Source organism: Cucumis sativus, chromosome 5 (assembly GCF_000004075.3).
Source record: "Cucumis sativus cultivar 9930 chromosome 5, Cucumber_9930_V3, whole genome shotgun sequence".
Lineage (NCBI taxonomy): Eukaryota > Viridiplantae > Streptophyta > Magnoliopsida > Cucurbitales > Cucurbitaceae > Cucumis > Cucumis sativus.
Window position 1 is genome coordinate 4,756,411 of NC_026659.2, and position 27,688 is coordinate 4,784,098.

The window sequence follows — 27,688 nt, forward strand, 5'->3', positions numbered from 1 at the left end:
ATAAATAACGTGAAAATTTGTAATTTATCTAAAATTTAGACCTTTGTTTGTAAAACCAATCGACTAAACTTTGGTTCTTGATTAGTACAAAGATGAACAAAGGTGAAGCGAGTAGCACGTGGATAAAAATAGTATATCAATTACCATTTATAAGGAATGGTTTTCTTTTTGTTCCTTGAAATAACGAAAGTGGTATTTAACTAAACTTTGAAAAGACTAACCTGCGGTTCCGGTATCCAGTTGAGCAGTAATTAGGGCGCAACATTAGCTGTTTTTTTCTTAATTGAGTGAAGAAAAAACAATGACCATATTCCCACGCGTTTAATGATACACCTCTTTAACACGCTCTGATGAGGGGGTAAATCTGTAAAATCAACTCATTTCTTTTGACATTCAACTCTTCATTATTCAATTTAAGTACATATTTTTAGAAATGCACATTTCTCTTCTTTCAAATTTCATGTTTTTTGGTCTACATTGACTGCATTTCCTTTACTTTTTTTTATTTCCAAATATTTATCTTTTTTCTTTTCAAATTACCTTTATAACTCCTTCAATTTATTTATTTTATCATTTTACATAATTATCTGTTATTTACAATAAATATCATATTCAAATATATATATATTTTTAATTCAACCTGCAAACTAATTAAACTTGCTTTTATATAAAAAGTTGAGATTAAAAAAATAAATTTTGAAAATATAAAATGTAATTACACGCTTTTTAAAAACTAAAATTATAATTTTATATACATTTTAGTTTACAAAGAATTAGTTGAAGTTTGAGGTTTAAATTCTCATACATCACTTGTTATATTGGAACCTTAAGAAAATGGTAAATCTACCACGAAAAGTTTTATCGAAACCAAATATTAGTTTTTATTATGTAATTTATAAATTATAAAGTCAATTTATTTCGTAATAAAAACTAGTAGTCGATCGTGACAAAACTTTATATATATAGTTTAACATATGTATTTTTTTATACTTCATTTGAGCATAAACTCAATAATTGAAATCATTTTTTTTTTAAATCATGTGTTTATTTTGGATAGTTGATGAACATTTTAACGACTTGTTTTCAAAAGTAAACACTTAAAAAGTTCAAACCAAACACTCCCTAAATCATTTTATCGTGAGTTGCCACACAACTCACAAGTGTTAGCTTTAGAAAAATAGAACACATACATTATTGCCTCAAATAAACTCTATCTCTACGGAAAGTAAATAGACTAAAAGATAAAAAATAATGCTAATGTTATTACTAAAGTAGACTTATTTACCATTAATTACATATCAAGAACAACAAAATAAATAAATAATAGTAAAAAGTAAATTTAATCTATCTTTGAAGAGCAAATATCTAAAAAAATTCATTTGATTGTTGGGATTTCAATTTTCTTTTTTTAAGTAACAATTTAATCTTGATTTCTTACGGCATCCAAAAGTAATCTCTCCCAAATTTCAGCTCAGCCACAACACACAAAGAAGAAAGAAAAAATGTTGAGGCTGTCATCTTACCATCTTATCCTCACCCGCGAACATCGTTTTTTACTCACACGCCGTCCATTTTCCACCTCAGATTTAGTGACCTGGCGATATCCCATTGGTTCGTCTCGTCAAACCCGACACCCACAGGCCACCACCTTCCCAATGCTTTCACTTTTTTTTCCGTGTTCTTATCACTATATAAATATTCCCCACTTTCCCCTGTTTCCCAAGCCCCTCCCCGTGCTCCTCTCTTCCCTTTCTCCACCGCCCCCCAACCATGTCCGCCGCCGCACTCCGCCGTCTCTCCGCGGCGCTTTTCCTCCTTCTCCAAATTTCCACCACCGCCGTCTTCGCCATTGGCGTCAACTACGGCACCCTAGGAAACAACCTCCGGCCGCCGGCCGAGGTCGCGAACTTCCTCAAAACAAAAACTAAAATCGACCGCGTGAAGATATTTGATACAAATCCGGATATCCTAAGAGCCTTCGCCGGCAGCGGAATCCTGGTCACGGTAACGGTCGGCAACGGCTTGATCCCTAATCTAGCGGATCTGGCATTCGCTCGGGAATGGGTAGCTGCACATATCGCGCCGTTTCACCCTCAGACGCGGATTCATTATATTGCTGTGGGGAATGAAATCATACATTCTAATGATAAGCCTCTGATCGCTCGTCTTGTACCGGCCATGAGATCGCTCCACCGAGCTCTAGTTCTCGCCGGAATTAGGGACGTTAAGGTAATTATGCTGATTTGTTGCTCTTCGTTTTCATTTATCGCTGTTCTTGAAAAAAGCCGTTTTAAAGCTGTTGGGTGGTAATGATTAATTCTTCCGAGTGATCTTTAAATTAATGATGAAACCATCTACATTTATTATAAAGAACCATCACGAACCATTTCCAAATCTTTAACATTACGTAATCTTTAACGACGTGGCTTTCATTTTCCAGGTCACATCTCCACATTCTTTAGGCATCCTCTCGATCTCAGAGCCACCAAGCATGGGACGGTTCAGGCGAGGGTACGATCGAGCCATATTCGGTCCAATGCTTCAATTCCTACGAGAAACCAAGGCCCCATTCATGGTGAACCCATATCCTTACTTCGGCTACTCACCAAAAATGGCTAATTATGTTCTATTCAAACCCAATCGTGGCATTTACGACAAGTACACCAAAATCACCTACACCAACATGTTCGATAGCATGATGGACGCCATCTACTCTGCCATGAAGAAACTAGGCTACGCCGACGTTAATATCGTCCTCGGCGAAACGGGATGGCCCACAAATTGCGACTACATTGCTTGTAGCCCTGACAATGCTGCTACTTACAATAGGAACTTGGTATGGCATGTCAATTCTGGGAAAGGAACGCCATTGATGCCGAACCGAAAATTTGAAACGTATTTGTTCGGTTTGTTTAATGAAAATCTTAAACCCGGTCCGACCGCCGAACGCAACTGGGGTTTGTTTCAACCCGATTTTACTCCGGTTTATAGTCTTCCTAACATCATGCTTGGCGGTCGGGGACGTGGCGGTAGGAGGCCGACACCGGTGGCTCCGTCGGGGAAGAAATGGTGCGTGCCGAGATCCGACGCGGCCGTTGATGCCTTACAGAAGAACATTGACTACGTTTGCAGCTCGAACGTGGACTGCCGTCCGATCCAAGCCGGCGGCGCGTGTTTTCTACCTAACGATGTCCGGTCCCACGCGGCTTACGTCATGAATTCATATTATCAAACCTCCGGGCGCCACGATTACAACTGCGATTTCAGTCACACCGGAGTTCTAACCACCGTGAATCCAAGTAAGTAGTCCTCTTTTTGGTTTCTTGGGATTAAATCACTGACATGAATTGAATGGAGCTTTTGGGTAATGTGATGCAGGTCACGGCGGGTGTGCGTTCTCTTGAGAGATTGAGCAGCGGAGGCGAGAGATGGTTTTGACTTCGTACGGGGGGTGCAGGAGAGGAAACCGTGAGGCCTCATACAGCTTGGTACTCAATAGAGAAGCTGAACAACTTTTTTTCTTTTCTCATTTTTCTTTTATATAATGATTATTACTATTTTGATGCAATTGAATTGGATTCTTCTACAAAAATCTCGCTCTCATTTTACAAAAGTGAGATTTGGAGATTCAAAAAGAGGTTCAGTTAATTATTCAAACATACTCCATTCTTCTTCCTTCTTTCTTCTTCCTTCTTCCCTTTAATTTTCATATTTATTCTTACCACTGCTGCTTTTTTAAGCACTTTAGCTATTCAAACATAATCAGTGTCACAAATACATATTTGAATTGAATTAACTTTTTAAGTAAACATAAAACATCTCTCCACCTAGATTCAATTACATGAACTTTGTGTTTTGTTTAAAAAATATGAAAAGATAGATATGTTTATTTTTGTTGAAAGAAAAATATGAAATTTGTCATAGCATGTTGGAGTAAAATAGTAAAATATATTGGTGAAATGATTTATAATTATACAAAACAAAACACAGTACAATAAGACTAAGGAGGATTTAAATAATAGACCAATAATAAGTTTGTAAGATAATTTAAATTTCGTTTACTTTAGCTATCGTTATATAGATTATGAAAGTACTTTTTATCTTTTACTCTACCTTAGAAGATATACTTATAATCATTCACTTTAAATAATTTTTATGTTAGTTGTGGTGTCAATTTACATGAATGGTGTTATAAATAATATCATGTGTTGGAAAGTTACCCAATATATATAAATAATTGAAGAATAAACTAAAAGTGTTTTTTTTGGATAAATAAGATTATGAAATTAAATCATTTAACACATACAACCAAAGATGTGTTTCAATTGCATTTTCAAGTCATCAGATTAAAAATTGAATTTTTGAAAAGAAAATTTATAAAATAAAGTGGTTTAAGATAAATACCCCTAAAACCATCTTTTAGAAAAATAATTTTTGTGTTTAGTAGTTAATCTCTCTAATTTGTATGAAACAATTCGTCTAATACATTCAACTATTCTCACCAACCATTATTTGTCAACTATCTCGGTCAATTGTCGTCGGCTCACTTTCTTTCACCATTTTTTCGTGCTCATTGCCTATCAACTTTTGTTGGTAATTTTTTTGTGATCGTTGTTGGTTTGTTTTTGTCAATTGTTTTATGGTAACGTTATCGATGAACTTTTGTCAATTGTTTTTTTTATGACTATCATCCCCCAATTGCCAACAACCATTTTTTTTTTTTTTTGTGATTGTCCTCGTTTGACTTCCAATGACCACCATTGTCAACCTCTGATTATCTTTTATAGTGTATGTCCCTAATCATCTTAAACCACCAATCTTGATGATCGTTGTCGAACTTCTATCAAAATCTCTACGAACAAATTCATTTACTCAATTACAAATCAAACAAATTTTTACTCAATAACCCACTTTTGAAAAAAAAAAAAAGTTGTCAAACACGCATGTATTTTTCTTTCAATGAGTTTTTAGTAAAAATGTTTAAATGAAAATGTATTTTTTAAAGAAAGATATTTTTTTCTTTAAGTAATTCAAAACGGACTCCAAATTTTAGAATAAATTATTATTTGATGTTTAATGAGGAATTCCTCCCAAATATCTATTTTTCTTCATCTATCTTTCTATTCTTTTTTACTATCTATTTTTTCCTTTCTCATTCTTTTTGTTTTTTATTTTTATTTTTAAATACTTTGAATATTTGTGTTCATATACATTTAAATATAGAAATTTGCAAATCTTCACGCGTTCTTATAGGTGATAAAAAACCCTAATTGTTATAGATGATAATACACCTAAATAAATATAAGTATTTACCTTTTTCCCCATTAGAATAAACCTATCCAGGATAGGATAAACCTACGGAGGATAAACTTTCCATTTTAACCGTATTTATCTTATAAGGTATTGTTTTCCATTAGGATAAACTTCTCTTTTCAGAGGTATTTAAAAGATGTCATATATAAGTATTTTCAAATAAGTAATATAAACCCTTAAAATTAAATTGTAGGTTATTCTCAACCAAATCTACTTTACGTAACATTCATAAAAGAAATTAGGAGAACATGAATGAAGAACATGATCGTTCGATTTGTAAAATGAAGATGAATGAAAAACATGATTGAATTGCACATCTTTTCGTCTAGTTCATATTATATTGTCTCAAAAAAATTATTTATCTTATTTATATTTTGTCGTTGGAAATCAATTTTTTAATAGTTATGTATTTACATTTCAAGATCATAACGTGTGATTAATATGAAAAAAAGATTCAAAATATGTGTAATTTTTTTATGAAATTAGTTCATAATGTCTAATAGTCATTTATGGTAATTTGACCTAAGTATAAACATTGTTAGTATAGAACAAACTAAACAAAATTTTACATATAAACATTTAAAAAGAGGTTAAACCAAATATGTAAGTGTAGATTTTAAACCCATTTTACAAAAAATAAAATATATATTTTAGAAAACATATTCTTAAAAAAAGATATTTTGGAATCCTAAATCATATTTGAAGATCTCATTTTACAAGTTAGAGTCAAACAAGTAATTGATCATAAAATAACAAATAACAAATAATAAAGAAGTAAAAAGAAAAAAGAGGAAGCCCAAAAAATATATGAGTTGTCTTCTTTCTCATTGATAGTTTAGTTCAAAATAGCTAAACGAGTAAATATAAATAGCAATAAAGAGAGGTGTAGTGTTGGAATGTTGCCTTTTTTTCTCTTCTAAACTAATAAAAAAAATATTTAGGTATGTATGTTGATTTAATTGTGACATATGAGAGAATCTTGAAGCCCATCCATTTGAGGATCAAAAGGTGGATATGAATGTGTTATCTATCAACATATATATGGTTACGTTGATATTGAAAAGTTGTGGTCTCTATGGGATAGGTATCTTTAGATTCCAACTTTAGAAATAAAAGCATTTTAAATGACGTTGGAGGAATGTAGCACAAAAGTATTCAACTTTGGAATTTAATGTATTTATTTCACAAAAGTATATAAATCAAATTAAGAGTGTTCTTTTTTCCCTGTTTGTGTGTGGCAATTGAGATCCTATTTCATGTATGGATAGAAGATGAATTATGTTTTAACTCTACCATGGACCAAACTTTCAATTTACCATTCTTTTAGCTTATTTCTTTTTAAATTAAGATAGCATAATCATCGTCTAGTAAAAGATAGACACAATAAGATTGGATTTTAGACGCACCCATTTTATGCATCTCTTCTCACCTCACTCACATCAAACAAGTAATTAAAATATTTCATAAAAGAAATAAGAAGAGAGTTTGTCATGTAATCACAAAAAAGAAAAAAAAAAGTTAAACAATTTGATGAGATGCATGAACATATGTGATGCTCTAAATGTATCTAAGTATTTTTTAGTGAAATTCTAATTTCGTTGTATGTTTTTTTCTTATAATTTTGTTATTATTGGTTTAAGTACTACATTGGGTATTTCTTTTTTCTTTTGGTTCATTTTAGCTTATGTACTTTTAAAATGTTCATTTTGATCTCTGTAATATCTAACTTTGGTTCATTTTGGATCCTATACTTTCAAAATGTTCATTTTAGTCTTTATACTTTTAACTTTGATTTATCTTGGTTCTTAATATTCAAAAGATGACCATTTGGATTCCCCAAGTTTCTAACCTATCGATTTAAAAGACAATAACTTGAGAGTTTAACCTTGAACTTAAAAGAAAAACCTATTTATAGCTCATTTTTTTCTAAGATTGTTTAGTAATTATTCTTATTCAAATTCGACCAATAATAAAAAATCAAATCTATAAAGACTACTTTCATATTTTTTTGTCAATAGAAAAAACAGCTTTGATTTTGTTTTTAGAATTTGGCCACAAACTCAAATATTGTATTTAGGAAAAAAATGCAATTTGTTCATAAGTAAATAGATTTAATTTTTTTATATATAAAAAAGCTACTTTTCTTAGTTTGAATGATTTATTAATGGAATTTTATAAAATAGGCAATAACCTAGAAAGAAAAACTATTTTATTTGAATTTGAATGGATTAATTAATTAAACTATACAATAAATAATACTAAACGATTACATCAATTTATTATCAATTAAATAAATGCAAATGAGCTTACACTATTTATAAAAAAAATAACGAAAAAAAAGATCATATTCCTATTTTCTATTGGCCCAAATACAGCCCAGGTGAAATACCAAATTAAAGCACTCAAAGCTCATTAATCACTAATTAACATTCTTCATCTTCTTCCAACAAGTCTTTGTTCAACACATCTTCTTCTTTTATTTTTCTTCATCCTCTTTTCATATCTCGATGCTCATCTTTTTTCATTTTCTTTTTCTCACTACTTTGCCTTCTAACATCTTTCTCTTTCCCATTTTTATTCAATAACCCAATTTACATATTTTCCATTTTTTACAATTTGTACTGTGTTCGTGAAATTCATTTTGCAAGCAACAAAACTAATCTACAATCCTATGTCAGGATGACGTACAAGAAAATGTCGAGAAAAAACTCGAATGAAAGATAGAGTGTGATAGTTGGATATACAATATTTGTTAGTACAAATTAAAAAAATCCTAAGACTTATTATTATTATTTCACATTCCTAGTTTTTACAATTAAATAATGATATACATAAAGTGGAAAATAAAAAGGATAAAAATGACAGGTTGGAAAATAAAAAACAGAAAAACTGACATATCTCTGTCAATTGATATATTTAAATATTTAAAAATCTATTTTATTTAGAATTTGGAGAAAATATATATTTATTTTTAAACTTTCTGATTATAAATAATGGGTATAAAATAATAATAATTTTATGTGCTGATAGAAAGAAGGTCGGTTTTGTGTTGTTTTGTTTTCACCTCTAAATTACCAAAACCCATATCCCACCGACAAATTCAAATCACTAAACCAAAATAACAATGGAAATTCCGGTGAACAAAAGCCATAACAAAAAGCAAAAACACCACCACCAATCCGCCGCCGTCACTCCCAATCCACCCCTTTCCGATTACTCCTTCAAACCCTCCGCCGCCGTCAAAGGCCTTCGATTCGGCGGCCAATTCGTCGTCAAATCCTTCACAATCCGCCGAGTCTGGCCTCTCGAATTTCTCCAACTCCTTTCTCTCCCACCGCGCTACGACGACGACGACTGCAACAAACGACCTCCATTCAATTCCACAGCGGCCTTCCTTCCCACGAATTTCACCATCTTAGCGCACCACGCTTGGAACACGTTAACGCTCGGCCTTGGCACGAAGAAATCAAAAGCGATTCTGTTCGTGTTCGCGACAGAAGCTTTGAAGGCCGCCGCTGGTCGTGTATGGCCGGCGGAAATTGCATTCGGGGATGTAAATCGACGGCTGATTCGAGGATTAAGCGGCTGCGAAATGGCTAGGTTTAAATTTAGAAAAGGATGTTTAACTTTTTACATCTACGCGGTCCGTGAAAAGGGCTGCTTCGGATTCTCCGCCGCCGATGATCTGAAAACGATTTTGCAGGCGGTTGTTTCGCTCAATGATTTCTTGGATCATACCGCCATGCTCGCCTTGCCTAATCAGAGAAATATTAGTTACAGCGGCGGCGGAAGCAGCTTTACGACGGCGCCGGTCGGCGTTGTGCATTGAATCTTTAAACCTCTGCTTGTTGTCTTTATAATCGATCTCTGTTCTCATCATCAACATCTTCTTCTTCGTTCATTTTTTTTCTTTGAAAAAAGAAATTTTGTTGTTTGACCTTTGATTGATCGTTGCAACTTTTTACTTTTCTGCTTCCGTTTGAATCATTAGATTGGATTATTAAATCTTATATCAGAAAATTGATCCGTTTAACATCTTCTAGTTGTAATTAGATCATCTAATAAAGGGGAGAGTTCACGAAGCTTTTTTTCCACTTATTTTCACAGTTTGTTCATCTTCATTTATTCTACTTTTAATTTTTCTTCAATTGGATATATTAATTAAGAATTATAGCTGAGTTGTGTTTAAGTTTGACCACACTCTCAACTCTTTTTTTTTTTTTTCTTTCTACACTAGATTACATAATTAGGAGTCATAATTTGTAATTTGTTCTCTAAATTGATGTTTGGTGTTGATTAAATTTACCATTATTCATTCCATTGACAGCGATTTAAGATGTTTGATAATCACCCAAAATAAAAATGAAAATGAGTTTTTTCTTAGGTGAATCTAAAGGAACCCATAGTTATTAGGGAATGGTTACTAAAGGTAATAGTACTGATGAGGTCACCTTCATAAAGTTCTTTCTTACTCATTTGGATAGCATTCCTCACGAGTCACGTGGTTGAATCTTATATCTAATGTTACTATTTTCTTTTTTTAATTAGAAAGAATCATAATATCTTTTGATTTTCAAATTTTGGAAGAATAAATGCAATTAATTCTTCTTGAAACCGTTTAGTTAGAAGTTTAAAGAGTAGATGTATTTTTCAAAATTTATTATTGTCTAAGATAGAAAGGAAAATAGCTGATTTAAGATTTTTTTTTATAATTTATCAATTGTTTTGGGTCTTCTAGGTGATCTCACCATATTATAATTGGCTTTTGCTTCATTTTAAATGTAATCTTTTTAAATCTTGACCAATTTTATTTTTTAACAAAATTTTGAATTCATATACTTGTTTATCTTAGATAGAAGGTAATATTTTAATGTATTTCACACTATATATTTATAAATCATAAAACATTAAAAAATTAGTTAAACTACAATTTTAATCCCTATTATTTAAGAGAATATTAGAGTTTAACTCATAGTTTGATAAAATCTCATATAAAATCATTATGATTTGATCAACCTTGATAAATAGTTCCTATAAGTAAGATTGATTTTTTTTTTTTTATCAAACCAAAAGGACTATATTCTACATATAAACCGTGCAGACTAAATTATTCCATCCTTTTAAAACTATAGGACCAAATTTATAATTTAACCTAAAATTTGTCCAATTAAATTATATACTATACCAATTAAATTAAATTAATATCTATTGTGAATATGTGATATATAGATTCATGGATTTTTTTAATTAGTAATCATTTATTATCGATACAACTATATATATATATATTTGGGTTTTAAATAATACAAACCTCATAGCTTAATCTTAGAAATTTGATTTTTCCCTAAAGTTAGTTTTATAAATATAGCATGATTTCTTTATTATGTTTGAATTTAATTTGAGAATTGATTACACTAATTTACACATTAATTTTGAACTTGCTATGTTTGAGAACTACACATTTATAAAATGCCAATTATGCCAATATTTCAAGGTACTAGTTATATGAAACACATGCCTATGCATGTGAAATCGTGTAGTCTTTATTAAAAGAGTTTTAAAATATAGTGATTTCTTTAGCTTCTAATAAATATTTTTTTTTTGTTTTAATTTTTTTTTAAAAAATAGTAAATGTTTAACAGGGGGCAATATAATGACTGTGAAAGTTCAGTATCTTTTTACTACATGACTTTTTAAATTGTTACCATAATTAAATACTCTAATATCATGCTTATGCAAAAAAAAGCACGAGTACGAGATGTAACCATCACCCTCTAAACAATCACATTATTCTATAAGCATTGTTGGCATCAATAAGTCCTCATCAAACACGAGTTTTGCTTCATGTCGATACTAATTGCATATTCTACATAATACTTTGATTTTCAAAAAATATAAATATATTTTGTGATTAAAAAATAGAAGTCTCACGTCTATTTTATTTTGAATGGACACCTACGCTCAAAAAATGGTCTATTTTGTCAACAAAGCGTAACATAGGAATTTACTCAAAATAAAATACCAAAAGTATAGAAAAATTATTTCATGACATTTTTCACACATAGAACAGAACGTAGTAAGATAAAAAGGATTGAATTTTAACAAATCAATGCAATTATCTTGTTGATGGAAACGGTAAACATATGCACAATGAAAAAGGATCCATTAAACTCTAATTATGCTTCCAATCAAATTAGAAATTAACATGCATGGACCTAATTCAATAGAAAAGAACTAGGGTCATAGAAATCATAGCCCTAACTTGTAATCAAACAAGACGAGTGGTAGTAGATTTGTGAGAGAGAAAGAAAGATGAAAATGGGAGGCTTATCACACCTTGAGTATTGGAAGCAAAATTTTTAGTGAATCTTTATGAAATTATAAAAATAACAAAAACGCCAATTTTTTTTCACATTTGAAAATCCACTATTTGATAATCTAATTTCATGCAAAAATGCATGTAATTAGTTACTAAAATCTAACATATTTTTACTAACCTGTAGTGAGTTTGGTGTTAACATCTCATGCAATCGGACAACCCATCGAAAGTGAGTAAGATAATCTAAAATAAAATTGAATTTTTTCATTCACATAGAAATAAAGATACAAATAAATTAATTAAACGTTAAGATATTGATTACTTTTACCGAATTACGAGAAATTTGTCATTTGTTGGTAAAAGAAATGAAAATAATAAATGAAAATGAACCAAACAAGATTTAGAAGAATGAGATGAACCAAAGAACGTTCAGAAGAATGAGAGAAAATTTAGAAAATATTATAATAATGTTTTGAAAATTTGGAAGAGAATGGAAATTGAGGAGTGAGGAGATAAGTGATTGGGTTTAATTTTGAGTCCACGTGCTTCGCAACTTACGGTTTCCATAATTTTTAATCCTTCCTTTTGGAATAATCTCACGTGGATTTTCCTTTTATCTTTTTATTTTTAATTCTTTACCATTAATATTTTCATTCTAATCCACTTCCTATTATACCAAACCTATTAATGTAATTTCCCAGTGAAAATACTAAAAACAATAATGAAAACTTGTGAGGTCACCTAATGAGAATGAAAAGCCCACAGTTTTTCTTAAATGAAACCACGCGGAACTATGAAGATTGGATTGTTGAGAATGGGCGGCCAAGGAAGGGGGAATCGCTGTAGCCACCAAAGGGAAAGAAGGAAACACAAAAATAAATATAAAGATCTACCAAATCAAATAAAAATTATACAAAGTTAATATAATTTCGCCAACTTAACCCACCACCTTATTTTTCTTTTAGTTAATTAACGATGAAATTAAGTAAGGGACTATTTATAAATATTTTTCAAACTTGAAAGGCTAAAATGTTCATTTTAAAACTTTATGAACTAAATATACATCAACTTCGAACCTCAAATGACAAAAAATGGTAGAGTTTCATGAAGAACATAAACTCTAGGAAGTCAATCAATAGAAGCTTAAATAACTTTTAAGTAACTTAAGAATTTCTTTATATAAACTCTTGAGAATAATAATAAAATGCAAATATTTTTAGTATAAATTGAAGGTGAAAAAAAAGACGCCCACCGTGGGGCTCGAACCCACGACCACAAGGTTAAGAGCCTTGCGCTCTACCAACTGAGCTAGACGGGCTTTGTTGTTAAGAAATTTAATTTTACTATAGTTATAACTATTATCTTCCGTTTTATTCATTTTTAGGAGCACGGTACCGGCAGGCACCAAACGACGCCCTCGCGAGGAGGAGACTCTGAGAGCGATCGCCAATGGCGTCTCTATGGCCTTTGATGGAGCTTCTCATCTATCTCCTTCTCGTTGTAGCTTTTTTATTACTCTCCGTCATCCTCTTCGAAGCTAATAGAAGAAGGCTTAACCACTCGTACGTTCAATTTCCACTTCCTCATCATTTTTTATGTCCATTTTATTTGATCTTCCGTCGTTATATTCCTTGATTCTGTATCTGATTTCATTTTTCTCCATCGAAAACTTAATAGCCACGTTGAAGCTTCTGCGGTCTTTCTGGATCCTATTACGTCCACGCAGGTATTTCTAGTCTCTGATACCGATTAGTAATTATTCGATCGGATGTGTTAACGTTCTATATGTTTAGTTTGAGATCTTTTATACGAAATTTGATAATGTATGCGCTTTTTTATGATGTTTGTATGATTGAAATTCGGAATGAGGTGTTCTTGTAGCGACGTTTCTGTTGTTTTACGTAGGTTTCTTGTCCTTCCATCTTCGATCCGGCTGAGAAGTATATTTCTTTGATTATTCCTGCATATAATGAAGAGCAGAGGCTTCCCGGTGCTCTGCAAGAAACCATTGAGTAAGTTGAATTGATATTTGTGTGAATTTCACCCCCCTCCCCCATACGTTAGTTGATTTGTGCCATTTAGATCATTGTCACGAAACATTTTTCAGAGATTGCTGTGACATATCAAAAGAAAGAACAATTCTAATTTCCTTATCAAGGCATGTTTGAACGTATTGGCATTTCTTTTGCTTCTAGTTGGAAAGTTCAATGAAGGTTTATCAAAACTTCAAAAGAATTGGAAACCGTTTTACGTTTGTTATATATACATTCAAAAAATTGCTGGCGCTAAATTGTATATTGGTGCTTCAAAACTAGACAGATTATGAACCATTTCTGAATAAAATTTGTCTTCATATATCTGTATCACATGGTCGATTTCTTATTGAATCTTAGCTACACCTCAATTATGCTGTTATGAGTAGATAAGGTAGGCACTCAGAGAAGTGCACTTGGTTACAAGTAGATTAGTCTTTTTGAAGGGCTTGAGGAAGTTGCACCATTCACGCACAATAGTATTGCTGTGCTTGTTTTGCAGTTATCTTCAAGAACGTGCAACAAAGGATAATTCATTCTCATATGAGGTACGGATCATCCCTTAACACTTTTGCATGGAGTCAATGTTGTGTGCATTTCCTCTTGAAGACTAGAAATTATTGGTTAAAACCGAGTCTTATGGAACATTATCACTGTTGTTATAACTTATAAAACTATTAAAATAGAGATTTTTATAATTCTGTGCCATGAGACATAAGCTTTCCCCTTCGAGTTTGGTGAGAGTCCTTGTTGCGAATCAGGAGTGAGCTTTATTCTGTTAGGTAGTTCATGGTACTGGAAATAATTTGTTTTCCAAGACAAAATATTTCAGAATTTTAGAACTGTCATCTATGGTACATGTGGGGAAAATGAAGAATTAGATAGTCTTTGGCTCATGTTAATGCCCTTCCTCAGCAGTATCATGAGATCACTGTGTTTAATATGGCAGAAAACGTTCAACTTGTCTATCTTTTAAGGTTTATTTCACAGTATGTATTATTTCGTCAATGAGATTTCTTATTGTCCTGATAGAACTCTCTGATTTCCCATCAAAAAGGAAAATGTTAAATATGTAACGAATAGTATGCAAGAGACCCTGAACCCTCTCTATCCAACATCTTTAACGAACGGGGATCGCTCTCTCTTCAGCCCTCATCTCTTTTTCGTTCAGTTAACATCATCATTTGGTGTAGTTAACTTCAGTATGCAAGAGATCCTTTTAATCATTTCAGTTTATCTTATTTAGTCTCCAATTGGATTTTTTTTGTTGTAAATTTCTATTGGCTTTTGGGGTTTCCCCTACATCATTAATCAATGAAATGTTTCTTCTCTTAAAAATACTCCACTCAATTCCCAAGTTGGCCAACTATGTCCTCTCATTTCCGCAGCAGTACTTAGCTACCCTGTTCAATACATATCTGAATGTAGCCCCCTTTTTTGTTCCTTTTTTCCCCACCCAACATTCAGCTCAATTACCTGGTTTTATTGACTGCTTTCTCCTCTTATAGACGAACATGGAGGATGTATCACGTTCTTTCTAACCTAATGGCAGAATCATTTAGGAATATAGCATTATGGGTTGACCTAGTGGTAAAAAGGGAAACATAATCTCAATAACTAACTAAAAGGTCGTGGGTTCAATTCATGGTGGCCACCTACATAGGAATTCATTTTCAACGAGTTTCCTCAACACCCAAATATTGTAGGGTGAGGCTGGTTTTCTCGTGAGATTAATCGGAGTGCACGTAAGCTGGTCCAGACACTCATAGATATAATAAAAAACAAAAAAACAACATAATCATTTCTGATTATAGCATACAGTTGGTCTGTTCTCTGGTTCTTAAAATTTGACATTGATGAAAACCTGATCAGGTGGTTATTGTTGATGATGGAAGCATTGATGGGACTAAAAGAGTAGGTTGGGAATTTTCCAAGAAGTTCTCAGTTGACAATGTGAGGGTTATTCTTCTTGGAAAAAATCATGGGAAGGGAGAAGCTATTAGAAAAGTGAGTCTATTCTAAACATGTTAATTTTAACAGTTTCTGATGTTACATTCTCTGGTGACAATCCATTGAAATCTCTAGTCTCTGCGGAAGCATTGTTAAACAGGGGATGTTGCATTCACGTGGTGAATTACTTTTAATGTTGGATGCTGATGGAGCAACCAAAGTTACCGACCTAGAAAAACTTGAAAATCAGGTATCTTTAGTCTTATTTTAATCTGTTTATAATTTTACCGCTTAAAGTTTTGCCTTCCACGTACTAAACTTCAAATATTGCTATTGACAACTACTTTATGGCCTTCTAGATCCATGCCTTTTCCAAAAAGGAATCTATGGGTTCTAATTTTAGTGTTTCTGATATCCCTGTTGCTGCTTTTGGTTCTCGTGCCCATTTGGAGGAAAAGGCTCTGGCTACAGTTAAGTATTTTTTAGGCCAAATGGAAGTAATTATTATGTTACTTACTGTTTCTTCTCTTTCATTCATCTTAATGAAACTTTGGTTTCTCATCAATATACTTACATACCCACTTGCACAGATGACGTACATATGTCATTATTTTGATTTTTCTTAGGATTGCCCAGGCTGAGCCATCTCATCTTCTTTCCATTTTGATTTTATTTGGACCATCTAACATATTTTTCGGAGACACTGCACGTATATATAACGTTACCTTTTTGGAAATTGCAAACAAATTGTCCTGGCTGAGCCATCTTATTTTCCCTCTTTTTTGCTTGAATCTGAATCTGAATCATTTCACATATTGTTCAGAGAAAGGCGTACCGTAATTTCTTGATGAAGGGTTTCCATCTTGTGGTTCTTTTAACTGCCGGTCCTGGAATCCGTGATACTCAGGTGATGTGTGCTTCCCTCCGACATAAATCATTTACCGATTCTAGTTTGAGTTGAATACCATATATTACAATAAAAGCGACTTAACTCAAGGCGATAATTGATTTAAGGTAACGATCTTCTCTCTGATAAATGATTGGTTCATGTTGTACAGTGTGGTTTCAAGATGTTTACCAGATCTGCAGCTAGAAAGCTTTTCACAAATATTCGTTTGAAAAGGTAGATGAATCCTGCACGACTTAATTTGCCCACGCTTCTCAATTTCAAAAGTAGATTCTAATAGCATTGCAGAACTGATATTGTTCTGATTTTGTGTTGGCTGTTTATGATAACTTGGTAATTTTGAGATAACGTCTATCATTTCAGTGCTTTGTCATCTATTTCTTTCTGTGTTTTGTTATTTTCTCTTTTCAATACTATAGGGAGGAGATAAAGTGTTGTCCTTCATCCCTCAACTATGACAGAATATCAAACCGTACATTTGGGCTTTGAAGGAAAAGACATAAATGACGTTCAATTTTTGGCCAAAAGACATACCATCACATTGAGTCATTGGCAGAAAAATAATGATAACATTTTAGTCTCTCTCTATGACATTCATCTAATGCAAATACTTTTCTTTCCCTCCATTTGTTCCATTACTGTAATGCTAATCTGTATTGTATTTGGGCATGCGCCTCGGCTCAAGCCTCAAGTCTGACTCGCCTTGAAACAGCAAGGCTCACAAAATAAGGCTAAGAAACTAGAGTATTTTTTAAGCCAAAATGCTCAAAGTTCAAAGACTAAATGCAAAATTTGTGTTTAGGAGTCTCTTTTTTCATATTTGTTCTCGAATTTATGTAGTGCTTCTTCAATGTATAGTGCGGTTTACAAAATTATATTGCCCTTTATTGCACATTCAGGTTTTATAAACCAAAATATGGTGATGTTGTTGAGGGAACTGATTTGGCTGTGCACTTTCTGCAGGTGGTGTTTCGATGTCGAGATTGTTTATCTGAGCAAGCGATTTCATATTCCAATAGTTGAAATATCTGTGAACTGGTCAGAAATCCCTGGATCAAAGGTAAATCCATTGAGCATACCCAACATGCTTTGGGAGCTGGCTCTCATGTCTATGGGATATAGGACAGGTATGTGGAGACTTCATACATAACCTTCGAGGCGATAACCACAATAACAATCTTTGATGATGAGAGAGTTTATTTAGGAAACGAATACTGTAGCACACAACGTTAGTTTTATACACAGACAAAGTTGCGACCAGCAATTTTCATTTATTTAAAATTATTGGGATGTCACTACTTTTGTTCTTACCTTCACCTCCTAATGAATCGGATGTCAATGTTCTGAACAAATTTTGCTTTGATTTCCCAACTTGTTTAAACTCTTCAGTTTTCTTTGTTATATGATTAAATTACAAATTTAGTTCAAAATTAAAATTTAATCAAATTCGTGTTTAGTAGGGTTGGGTCGGGTTTGCTTTCCTAGGGAACCAACTCAACTTGAAAGGGTCCACTTACTTGTTAGATTGGGTCAAGTTGGGTCAACTTGGGTTTTAGTACCCATAATTTGACAAAATCCTCCTAAATAGTCACTACCATGAGAATTTTTTTTAATCAAAACTATAGGGACTTCTATTAAATCAAATCATTGGGAAAAGAAAAAATCAAAGAGCCTAAATTCCCACTTTTAGTACTATAAATCTCAATGTACATAATTAATTATGGATCTGTTGTCTAAACTATAAACTATAAGCGTATAATCTAGAAAGATTATAAGCTTGAAGACAAGTTTGAATTCTTCGTATGTTTGTTATTATTGTTGTGTTATTATAGTTGAGTTATAATAGTTTGTGTTTGAAATGTAGATTACTTTAGTTAGATTATAATAATATGTAGCAAGAGATAATTATTATAATCTTGGTTAATTTTTATTCCAAATACCCACAAAATTAGAGTTTAATAGGACGTTTTTGGATCACTCATAAATAGAGCCGACAAAAAGACTTACAATTTTTCTTAAATGACACACTTTTTGAATTAGAAAAATAACAAAATGAATTTAAGGATAATTAATTAGTAATTATCACATAACGAACGTACCAATCGGTAACCATTTTGTTTTTACTTTTTTTTTAAAAAAATTTAGACCATTTCTTACCCTTATTTGTATTTTGATCAAACACATTGGTTGAATTTTTATCCCATTTTTAAAAGTAAAAATAAGTTATTAAATGTTATTTTTATTATTTATTTTATTTTAGATTTCAAATTTTGGTTTAATTTTTTAAACCATTAGGAAAAAGTAGACAACAGTAGAAGAATTTTGAAGTTGGAAGTAGTGTTTATAGGCTTAGTTTTCAAAAAGAAAAATCAAATGATTTCTAAACTAAATTGAAAATATCTCATAGATAAAGAAAAATAAGCCAACTAGATCAATGTCATCAAATATTAACGATTTGACGATGAGATTGGAAAACAAAAGGCAACTACAAAAATAAAAAATGGAAGTAGTCTAGTATTATCAACGATTCAATGCACATTGTTTGAAAAAAAAACTGAAAATTTAAGGTTCCGTTTAGTAACCATTTTGTTTTTCGTTTTAAAATTAAACCTAAGCCTATAGACTCTACTTCCACTTCCAATTTTTTTCATTTGTTAACTCTATTCAACATATGCTTTAGAAAACTACGGCCGAAATTTTAAAAACTAAGAAAAGTAATTTTCATAATGTTGTTTTATTTTAGTATTGGTCTAAAAACTTAATTATTATCCTTAAGAAAGATGTAAATTATTGTAAAACATGGAAAGAAAATATGATTAATTTTTTTATTTTTTAAAAAAACCATTACCAAATGAGGCGTTAATGAAACAATATGGAGATTATTTGTGGCACCGAGTATTTAAGATTATAATAACCAACTTTTTGTACAATAACTAAGGGGCTGTTTGGACCCCAATTTGTCACCGTGGATGGTTATCATAACCTTAACCCTTGTTTGAGACCCAATTTATGAAACCCTAATGTTTCCATAATCTTTACAAATCATTTTCTCATTACTTTTCACTATGCATAACATGGTGTAATCCTTCGTCATTCCCTTTTTTGTCAAATCTCGTCTTCTTCTTCTTCCTCTTTCACCGTTTCTGTCTTCATTTTCCCCTCCAGATCTTTTATTTTCTCCTCCAAATCTTTCCATTTTACTCACCACATTTTCTCTTTGCGAGAGAGACGCAGACAAAGATAGAATCCCACTCTCTCTATCTGTCGAAATTAATCTCCAAAACCCTAAACATCCTCCATTTTCAATCATTTCTTTTTTCTTTGCGTTCATCATTTCTCTTTCTTTCTCTCTCTAACCTCTCTCCGAATTGCGCAAGTGGGATTTGGATTTTAGGGTTAAATGAGATTTTTTTGACAATTTTGTTTGTGAATTAGAAGCTATTTTTTTTAAAAAACAAAGTGAGATACTAGATGCTGTTTGTTTGGAGCTTTCTTGGGATGAGATTGTTGTTGAAGTTATGAAAATTTGAAGATTCGAGTTTTTGGTTTTTTAGTATAATAGATGAATATTTTCTTTATATATAGGAGTAGAAACCTTTAGTATAACTTATAATTAATAATTATGTTTGGTATTGATCTTTTAACTTGAAACAAAAATGAAGGTGAGAAATAGACTTATTGGAGGATTGGATTGTCATTTGTGACTAACCAAATCCAAACCCAATTTAGAGTGTATAGAAACACTCCACATTCTATTTATTTGTTGAATTAATTAAATATATAAAATTATTTTCTCAACTAAACAAACTTTGCCTACAAAAATTAAATACATAAATCAGTTTGGAGAATGTCATTAAAATTGACTTTAATATAAACTAAAAATTTTAATTGATAGGAGAGGTTGATTGTTTAATAAGTTTGTTTGTTAATTATTTATTAAAATTATTTCTTACTTAAACGTTCATTCTTATAAATTCTTTTTTTTTTAACAAATTGATGTCATTTAAAATTCTAAGCTAAATGTTGAAAATGAAATAAAATTTAGAATATGAATTTGAAAGAAAAAAACTTTCACAACACCACCTATATAATCATTCCTCTAAACACATATTATCATATGACTAGTTTTATCGTAACACTAATCCTTTCATAACTCAACCCTTCCTCCCAACGACCCCTAATATTTTGTACTCCTCAATTAGCAACTATGAAAAGTTATTATGAACAACAAAAGAAAAATTATTTACAAAATAACAAAAAACTAAAATAAACTAGGAAGAATTGAATAGATTTTGCTATACTATGTAAATAGTTTCATTTTTTTTTGCTATAAATTCTCCTTTTACTATTTTACATTTAATCATTATATTATTTCTTGTTACAAAATTTACTATTTTTTTCTCAAATTTAAATAGTTTACACCCAAAATGCATATAATTAATTATAACCTAGACTAAAATAATTTAAGTCAGGCAAAAACTAATATCCTCCCGAGATTTAACATACAATTGAAAGTGCCCATTCTCTTGGGAGAAATGGACCAAAGAGGAGAAGAACACTAATGTTAAAATTAATAAAAAAATTTACTACGATAATTAAATGTTAACGTTAATAAAAAAATTATTAATTATTTTACGATGATGAATATGTTTGAATTGATCCACTCAATTTAGATTATAGATATTGAATAATTTGGTTGGTAATTTCTTTTTACTAGAAAATTAAAGTAATCTCTCTTTAAACCTTTTAAGATTGTCATGTGGAACTTTAATCATATTAAAAAAAAAAAAAGACTAAGTGAGAAGGTTAACTATAAATTATTATAATTATTATTTTTATTAAAAAAAAAACTGAACTGAAAACTCTATAGAAAAGTCCATTCCTCGCAAATTCCTTGAAAGGAACCCTGCCAGGATTACTTTTGAAAAAGAATTTGGCAGGAATGAAAAATGAAATGGGGAACAGTGGATGATTATTGTTGACTGGGCCAAGGGAAGTGTGAATGACTGAGATGACAAAGAATGGGTAAAAGAATACTATTTAAATTCTTAAAAATAAACAATATGACCCAACTGATATACAGTACACAAAAAAGCATCCATATCATATATTTCATCTTTGGTGTATATATATACACTTCAAAATGTAACTAAACAAGTCAAAATGAAGACACAGATTTTCATTTTTGAAAGAATTTCAAGCAGAGACCAATCTGCATTTGCGTAGGAGGATATCGTGTAAAACACTTCAAGAAACAAAAAGAGCATAACATCTGGAGGGATAAGATGAAGATTGAAGAACAAAGATACCCACAATAAGCCTACCTCTTTGGTCTAAATGAAAAGAGACAAAACTATTTCTAAGTTCTAACAGTTATTTAAAATAATACAACAAGAAAGCTTCAACACAGTATGTGTCTTAACAAATCTTAATAATGTTAAAAAAAAACACGACCTTCTATATTTTTATCTCTTCAGAACACTTGCCTTTTTGTTTAATATATATATATACACACTTTTGTGGAGCAGTTGAGAGATTGAATGGAACAGTTATAATTTCTTATGTCATTTGAAATGAAGCCTTAACTAAAATGATTTAAATGGTTTTCTCTATTGAATGTTCATTCATGGTGATTATCTTCTTCTAAAGACAACATAAGAGCAAAAAAATGGAGGACAATTATTTCCGTGAATTGAAGAAGCAAGCTTATATCTTCTTCAAAACTAATATCAAGATGGCTCGTTTGGCTCTTACTGATGTTACTCCTGCTCAATTGTAAGTTTGTTTTCATTTAATCACGGTGTGCTTAGGTTGAAAATATTTAAACTTTCGACTTTAATGGTGAGTTATAAACATGTATACTATATAGTATGAGTTGAAAGGATTAAACATAATTGTTTGAGTTATTGAAGGTCAAATGTTCAAATTCTTATGTTAGGTTGACAGAGGAAGCTACGAGTGGGAATCCAGGGCCACCAGATTCACCCACCATGAGAGAGATAACAAAGGCAACTTTTGAAGTTGATGATTTCTTCAGAATTGTGGAGATTCTTCACAAGAGGTTTTATGGCTCTTTTTCTTTTTTCTTTTCAAGTTATAGAATCTATATATATTTATTTCCTCATTGATTTGTTTTATTGAAGAAACATAAGTTTGGTTGCTTGTATTTTTCTTTTGTTGTTGTGAATTAATTGAGATTGGAGAAATTTGATGGAAAAGATTGGAGAGGAAGTTATAATGCATTGATATTGTTAGAACATGTTCTAACACATGGCCCAAAAAGCTTTGTTGAGGAATTTGAAGATGATAATAACAAGCAAGTTTTGATGGAGATGGATGGCTTCCACTTTGTTGATCACAAAGGGTTAGTTCAACATATACTTCAACTTTTCTTTTTTTCTTTTTCTTTTTTAAATTTTATTATTGTTTTAAATTAATTGAACTGAGTTTTAATTTTAGAATAATTAATTTGTTTGTACACTAAATCTTCATCATCAATTCCAAAGGAACAAAATCATTCCACATCTAATCATTTCAAAAACATAAATTACACAATAAATCTATTCTCACTATTTGAGATTGGCATTTTTTTCCCTTTGATATCTTAAAATTTACGTGTAATTCATTTTCATAAAGATGAAACTCGAGCTTTCAACTTGGAGGAAAGTTCAAACCAATTATTATTGAGCTTAGCTCGTAAACTTTATTTTCGAAGGGATTAGAGCCCTTCCTTAACATTTCTTTCCTGTAAACTAAATAAAATGGCAATGCTTTTCATAATAATAATAAAAAAGAATCTAGAGAATGAAACTTAGTTTGAATGTTCTCTAAATCTACAAATATAGCCAAGTTTGGAATCACCACAACTTGGAAACTTGTAATTTTAATATTTATTGTTGATTATTGTTGTACAAAATAATATTGACAAAGAAAGAAAGCGTAATTGAAATTCCAGATTCGATTGGGGACAGAGCGTGAGGAAATTAAGCAGAAGAGTACTTAAGCTTCTGGAAGACGAAGAATTTCTACAACAAGAAAGAATTAAAGCTCGAAACCTTACTCGAGGAATCCATGGATTCGGAAACCTCAACCGCCGATCCTTTCCCGAGTCACGTCCCGGAAGATTCAATTACAACAACCACCTAAATTCTGCTTCCACCGGTCGGAAAATGGCTCTGTCTCTGACGCCGGCGATCGATGAGAAAGAAGAGAAAATTAGAGAGAATGCGAAAGGGAAATTGAAGGAAAATGGTGGAAATATGGAGATTGATCATCCATTTTCTCCGATTAAGCATCGTCGCCTTTCACAATCTCTTCTACAGAATACTCCAATTTAGGGTTAAATTAATACTTTGAAATGTTTAATTTTTGCATAAATTAGAATTAATTCCATACTAATATTTACGACTCAATATTATCATTCACATTAATCTATGATACATGCTTTTATTTATTTTTAAGATGTTTTTGATAATTCAAAATAAATTTTAGTTTCTTTGTTCAGTATATGTAAATTAATCTTTTAATAATGCAAAAAGATTATTTGTAGAAGTAAAGTAATGACGTTTACATATGTTCTTTTATTCATCGTTTTGCATTCATCTTTACATTTTAATACAAAATGATGGAAACTTTAAAAATTAAATAAACTATTTCAAATGCACAGAAACAAAAAAAAATCTCATGAATTCTTTTGAAAATTATGTACAACTAATTTTAAATTTATGGACATTTTTAAAAATAACAAAATAAATTAAAATATCTACATTTTAAATTTATTACATAGTACATATTTTGTTAAATCTTAACATATTTTTTTCAAGCAGTGACAGAAAAATTGTTTAAAAGGTCAAATCATATGAAGTACATTATTGCATTGACCAAAAATTGCTAAATCAAGATTATATTATAAAATTAAACTTGTTTTCTTCTAAAAATAAAAATAAAATATCGTTGGTAAATCTCCCCAGCAATGATGCTACTAAAATAGAAAAATAAAAAGATTGTATGCAAAATAAAAGTGAAGTATTTTCATTTACTTTTATTAGGAATGGGAGAATGAAATAATCCTCCTTTGCAGAAGCAAAAGAATTGAGGAAGTCCATCATGCTCTATATGAGGGATCTCTTAAAGAACAAAGAATGAAGTATCATAAATAATATTTTATCAAGTACTACTTGATAAAATTATATTACATACATAATTGGTTCAGAAAAATTAAAAATCTAAAACCCCTCTAAAGCCCAATCCCATTGAGAGATAAATCTCGAGGGAAAAATAATAGGAAATAATATGACAGATTGTGAAAAAGACTTTTCAATAACAGAATATTATTGAAAGAATTTGGAACCATTTTATCAATTAAAATCCATACCATCTCAAAATTTCAATAACAGAAAGAATAAACAAAGCTAAAAGCCAAAGAAAGGAGGAAGCTTAAACAAGCTCGATTCCGTTTCAGAACACCACCATTTTTGCTCCATCTCTTCCACCACAAATGAATCTTCTTCCTATTTCTTCTTCCTTTAGAAGCATTTCCTGTGCACGATCGACGGTCCAGATTCATCATATTCCGCTTTGGCAATCCACATCTGTAATGCAAGAAAGGTAATTGGTAAGTTTTGAGTTGTAAGTAATTGTTGGCATCGAGTATAAAAGACCAACCTGTTGGAAGGTGCTGAGGGATGCCAAGATGGATCCTCCGATCCAGACACTGTACTTTCTCTCCGGTGGGGCCACAACCTTTATCTTCATGCTGCTAGGGGCTAGGGCTGAGATTTCCTTGCTCATTCTATCAGCAATGCCGGGGAACATGGTTGAACCACCAGATAGGACAATGTTACCGTACAGGTCCTTCCTGATATCCACATCACACTTCATGATAGAGTTATATGTAGTCTCATGAATGCCTGCTGCTTCCATTCCGATCATGGAGGGTTGGAAAAGAACTTCGGGGCATCTGAATCTCTCTGCACCAATGGTAATCACCTGTCCATCAGGCAATTCGTAGCTCTTTTCGACGGATGAGCTGGTCTTGGATGTTTCCATCTCTTGTTCATAGTCAAGAGCGATATATGCCAGCTTTTCTTTCATGTCTCTCACAATTTCACGCTCAGCAGTTGTTGTGAAAGAGTACCCACGCTCAGTGAGGATTTTCATCAGGTTATCTGTGAGATCACGACCTGCCAGGTCGAGACGAAGGATGGCATGTGGGAGGGCATACCCTTCGTATATAGGAACAGTGTGACTGACACCATCACCAGAGTCCAACACAATACCTTAATGAACAAACACAGAGAACCTATTAGGCCAAGACCACATATAACTTGGATGCTCAAACTATTGCCTTTCTCCCTGGTCAAATTGTTCACGAAAAGATATAAACTAAAGTGCAATTTATGTCAAATGAGGTCAAATGCACACTGTCACAAATTAAGTCACATGATAGCACTAGCCTTCCATAAGCTAATGGATACTTCCTTACCAGTTGTACGACCACTTGCATACAAGGACAGAACAGCTTGAATGGCAACATACATGGCTGGAGTATTGAAAGTTTCAAACATGATTTGTGTCATCTTCTCACGATTGGCCTTTGGGTTAAGAGGAGCCTCAGTCAGGAGAACCGGGTGCTCCTCGGGGGCAACACGAAGCTCATTATAGAAAGTGTGATGCCAAATCTTTTCCATGTCGTCCCAATTGCTAACAATGCCATGCTCAATTGGATATTTCAAAGTCAAAATACCACGCTTAGATTGAGCCTCATCACCAACGTAAGCATCTTTCTGACCCATCCCAACCATCACACCCGTGTGGCGAGGACGACCTACAATACTAGGAAACACAGCTCTTGGAGCATCATCTCCAGCAAACCCAGCCTACAGAGTAGCACAGAAAAAAACACCATTTCCTCTTAGATGAAAACAGAGTTCACAGCCTATTAAAGAATGGTTGCAGATAACGTGTTAAGAAATGTATCAACTCAATACCTTAACCATTCCCGTTCCATTATCACATACGAGTGGCTGAATGTCCTCAGAATCTGCCATTTTCTAAGCCTGCTAGAAAAAATGCAAGTTAAACATTAAATACATCTTGTGTTTCTTCTAAAGGGTAACAATTCTCGAGAAGTCAGCCCGTACACTTCACTATATCACGGACATGCTTCAAAGTGATTATAAAATAGTTAAAATCACAGTTATTTTTAAAATTACAATGAAAAAAGCAATTCAAAACTAATATTAATTAAACGAAAATTCCATTTATAAGTGCAAAACTACATATTAAATTAGTTTTGAGCGATAAAAACCTGTTTCAAGTTGATTTTAAACTTAAAATGATTTATACAATTTCAGAATCACTCTCATATACACTACCATTCACGTGCAAAAACGTAACAACATTATTATACACTAAAAGCGGTTGACTCGTACATGCATCTACTTTATCAATCAAATTGAATAATATAATTAGTTATAGCTGGATGTAAAAGATAATCATGTCCCTTCAACAAATTGCAACGAAAAGAAACAGCTGAATAAAACCAAGCTTCATGAAAGAAAGCTTCTTCCACCCATGGATCTTTGATCAATTCTTACTCAAACAGACGCCATAAATTGTTGAGAGACTTGGTATACATAATACAAGTCTTAAAGATTTTCAGGAGAACCAATGGAAAAATGATCCCCTATACGATTCATTATAAAAAAAAAAAAAAAAAAAAAAGGAAACAATCATGAAATCAATGTGATCCTTCGATTTCAAACAATTCCAGAAGACATGATTACGCCATGAACGATCAATCAAATAAAATCAAAATCTAAAAACACAGGCAACTTTACGTCCAAAAACATAAATAAAGATAAACCACATTGCCATTCCAGACGTAAAACAAAACGAAACAATGAAAATGGAGAACGAAGGAAGGTAGAAGCAAACAAAACAGACATGAATGAAGGAAAGGAAGAAACAGAGGAAGAAGAAGAAATGAATGTAGAGAATGAGAATTGAACCTTTTGGCAATGTAATGTAATGGAATGGGAGGATTGATTGATTGAGGGAGAGAAAGAAAGGGAGGGAAAGAGAGAAGCATATAAAGAAGGAAACGGAGAAGACGGAATGGAAGAAGTAAGTGAGATTGAATGTGAACCGTTGGATCTTGAAGAA

General features: G+C 31.9%; 5 protein-coding genes and 1 non-coding gene across 7 annotated transcripts; 4 read left to right on the forward strand and 2 right to left on the reverse strand.

The window, feature by feature from the left end:
• Positions 1-1,694: 1,694 nt before the first annotated feature.
• Positions 1,695-3,676, forward strand: LOC101221325 (glucan endo-1,3-beta-glucosidase). Its single transcript, XM_004147647.3, has 3 exons — positions 1,695-2,229; positions 2,441-3,299; positions 3,379-3,676. The coding sequence occupies exons 1-3, from the start codon at positions 1,771-1,773 to the stop codon at positions 3,402-3,404; spliced, it is 1,344 nt and encodes a 447-aa protein (XP_004147695.2). The 5' UTR covers positions 1,695-1,770; the 3' UTR covers positions 3,405-3,676.
• A 4,644-nt stretch (positions 3,677-8,320) lies between these two features.
• LOC101221084 lies at positions 8,321-9,411 on the forward strand. Its single transcript, XM_004147646.3, has one exon. It carries the CDS (start codon positions 8,438-8,440, stop codon positions 9,140-9,142), a length of 705 nt encoding a protein of 234 aa, XP_004147694.1. The 5' UTR covers positions 8,321-8,437; the 3' UTR covers positions 9,143-9,411.
• Positions 9,412-12,877: 3,466 nt separating this feature from the next.
• On the reverse strand, positions 12,878-12,950 carry TRNAK-CUU. Its single transcript has one exon. It is a non-coding gene; the product is annotated as a tRNA-Lys (tRNA).
• A 73-nt stretch (positions 12,951-13,023) lies between these two features.
• LOC101220849 (dolichyl-phosphate beta-glucosyltransferase) lies at positions 13,024-17,903 on the forward strand. Of its 2 annotated transcripts, none has more exons than XM_004147645.3 (10): positions 13,024-13,194; positions 13,310-13,358; positions 13,538-13,644; positions 14,168-14,213; positions 15,538-15,672; positions 15,776-15,865; positions 15,975-16,085; positions 16,439-16,522; positions 16,674-16,738; positions 17,486-17,903. In XM_004147645.3, the coding sequence occupies exons 1-10, from the start codon at positions 13,082-13,084 to the stop codon at positions 17,670-17,672; spliced, it is 987 nt and encodes a 328-aa protein (XP_004147693.1). In that variant the 5' UTR covers positions 13,024-13,081; the 3' UTR covers positions 17,673-17,903. The 2 variants fall into 2 exon arrangements, with proteins under 2 accessions (XP_004147693.1, XP_031740815.1); XM_031884955.1 differs by lacking the exon at positions 17,486-17,903 and adding an exon at positions 16,942-17,394.
• Positions 17,904-22,144: 4,241 nt separating this feature from the next.
• Positions 22,145-23,982, forward strand: LOC101205838 (epsin-2). The gene is made up of 4 exons (XM_004147668.3): positions 22,145-22,297; positions 22,461-22,583; positions 22,719-22,886; positions 23,478-23,982. The coding sequence occupies exons 1-4, from the start codon at positions 22,191-22,193 to the stop codon at positions 23,857-23,859; spliced, it is 780 nt and encodes a 259-aa protein (XP_004147716.1). The 5' UTR covers positions 22,145-22,190; the 3' UTR covers positions 23,860-23,982.
• Positions 23,983-24,903: 921 nt separating this feature from the next.
• LOC101220611 (actin-97) lies at positions 24,904-27,688 on the reverse strand. Its single transcript, XM_004147644.3, has 5 exons — positions 27,535-27,688; positions 26,512-26,580; positions 26,007-26,400; positions 25,187-25,800; positions 24,904-25,113 (listed from the first exon to the last, which is right to left on the reverse strand). Exons 2-5 carry the CDS (start codon positions 26,569-26,571, stop codon positions 25,048-25,050), a joined length of 1,134 nt encoding a protein of 377 aa, XP_004147692.1. The 5' UTR covers positions 26,572-26,580; positions 27,535-27,688; the 3' UTR covers positions 24,904-25,047.

Excerpts from the sequence above, each read along its gene's own strand:
- LOC101220611 (XM_004147644.3), bottom strand. The coding sequence starts at position 26,571 with ATGGCAGATTCTGAGGACATTCAGCCACTCGTATGTGATAATGGAACG. Across the intron at positions 26,401-26,511 it reads ATGGAACGGGAATGGTTAAG|GCTGGGTTTGCTGGAGATGA; the intron begins GTATTGAGTTGA and ends GCTACTCTGTAG. Across the intron at positions 25,801-26,006 it reads TGCAAGTGGTCGTACAACTG|GTATTGTGTTGGACTCTGGT; the intron begins GTAAGGAAGTAT and ends TTGTTCATTAAG.
- LOC101221325 (XM_004147647.3), top strand. The coding sequence starts at position 1,771 with ATGTCCGCCGCCGCACTCCGCCGTCTCTCCGCGGCGCTTTTCCTCCTT. Across the intron at positions 2,230-2,440 it reads CCGGAATTAGGGACGTTAAG|GTCACATCTCCACATTCTTT; the intron begins GTAATTATGCTG and ends TTCATTTTCCAG. Across the intron at positions 3,300-3,378 it reads TCTAACCACCGTGAATCCAA|GTCACGGCGGGTGTGCGTTC; the intron begins GTAAGTAGTCCT and ends AATGTGATGCAG.
- LOC101220849 (XM_004147645.3), top strand. The coding sequence starts at position 13,082 with ATGGCGTCTCTATGGCCTTTGATGGAGCTTCTCATCTATCTCCTTCTC. Across the intron at positions 14,214-15,537 it reads ATAATTCATTCTCATATGAG|GTGGTTATTGTTGATGATGG; the intron begins GTACGGATCATC and ends AAACCTGATCAG. Across the intron at positions 16,086-16,438 it reads AGGAAAAGGCTCTGGCTACA|AGAAAGGCGTACCGTAATTT; the intron begins GTTAAGTATTTT and ends CATATTGTTCAG.
- LOC101205838 (XM_004147668.3), top strand. The coding sequence starts at position 22,191 with ATGGAGGACAATTATTTCCGTGAATTGAAGAAGCAAGCTTATATCTTC. Across the intron at positions 22,298-22,460 it reads GATGTTACTCCTGCTCAATT|GTTGACAGAGGAAGCTACGA; the intron begins GTAAGTTTGTTT and ends TTCTTATGTTAG. Across the intron at positions 22,887-23,477 it reads CACTTTGTTGATCACAAAGG|ATTCGATTGGGGACAGAGCG; the intron begins GTTAGTTCAACA and ends TTGAAATTCCAG.
- LOC101221084 (XM_004147646.3), top strand. The coding sequence starts at position 8,438 with ATGGAAATTCCGGTGAACAAAAGCCATAACAAAAAGCAAAAACACCAC.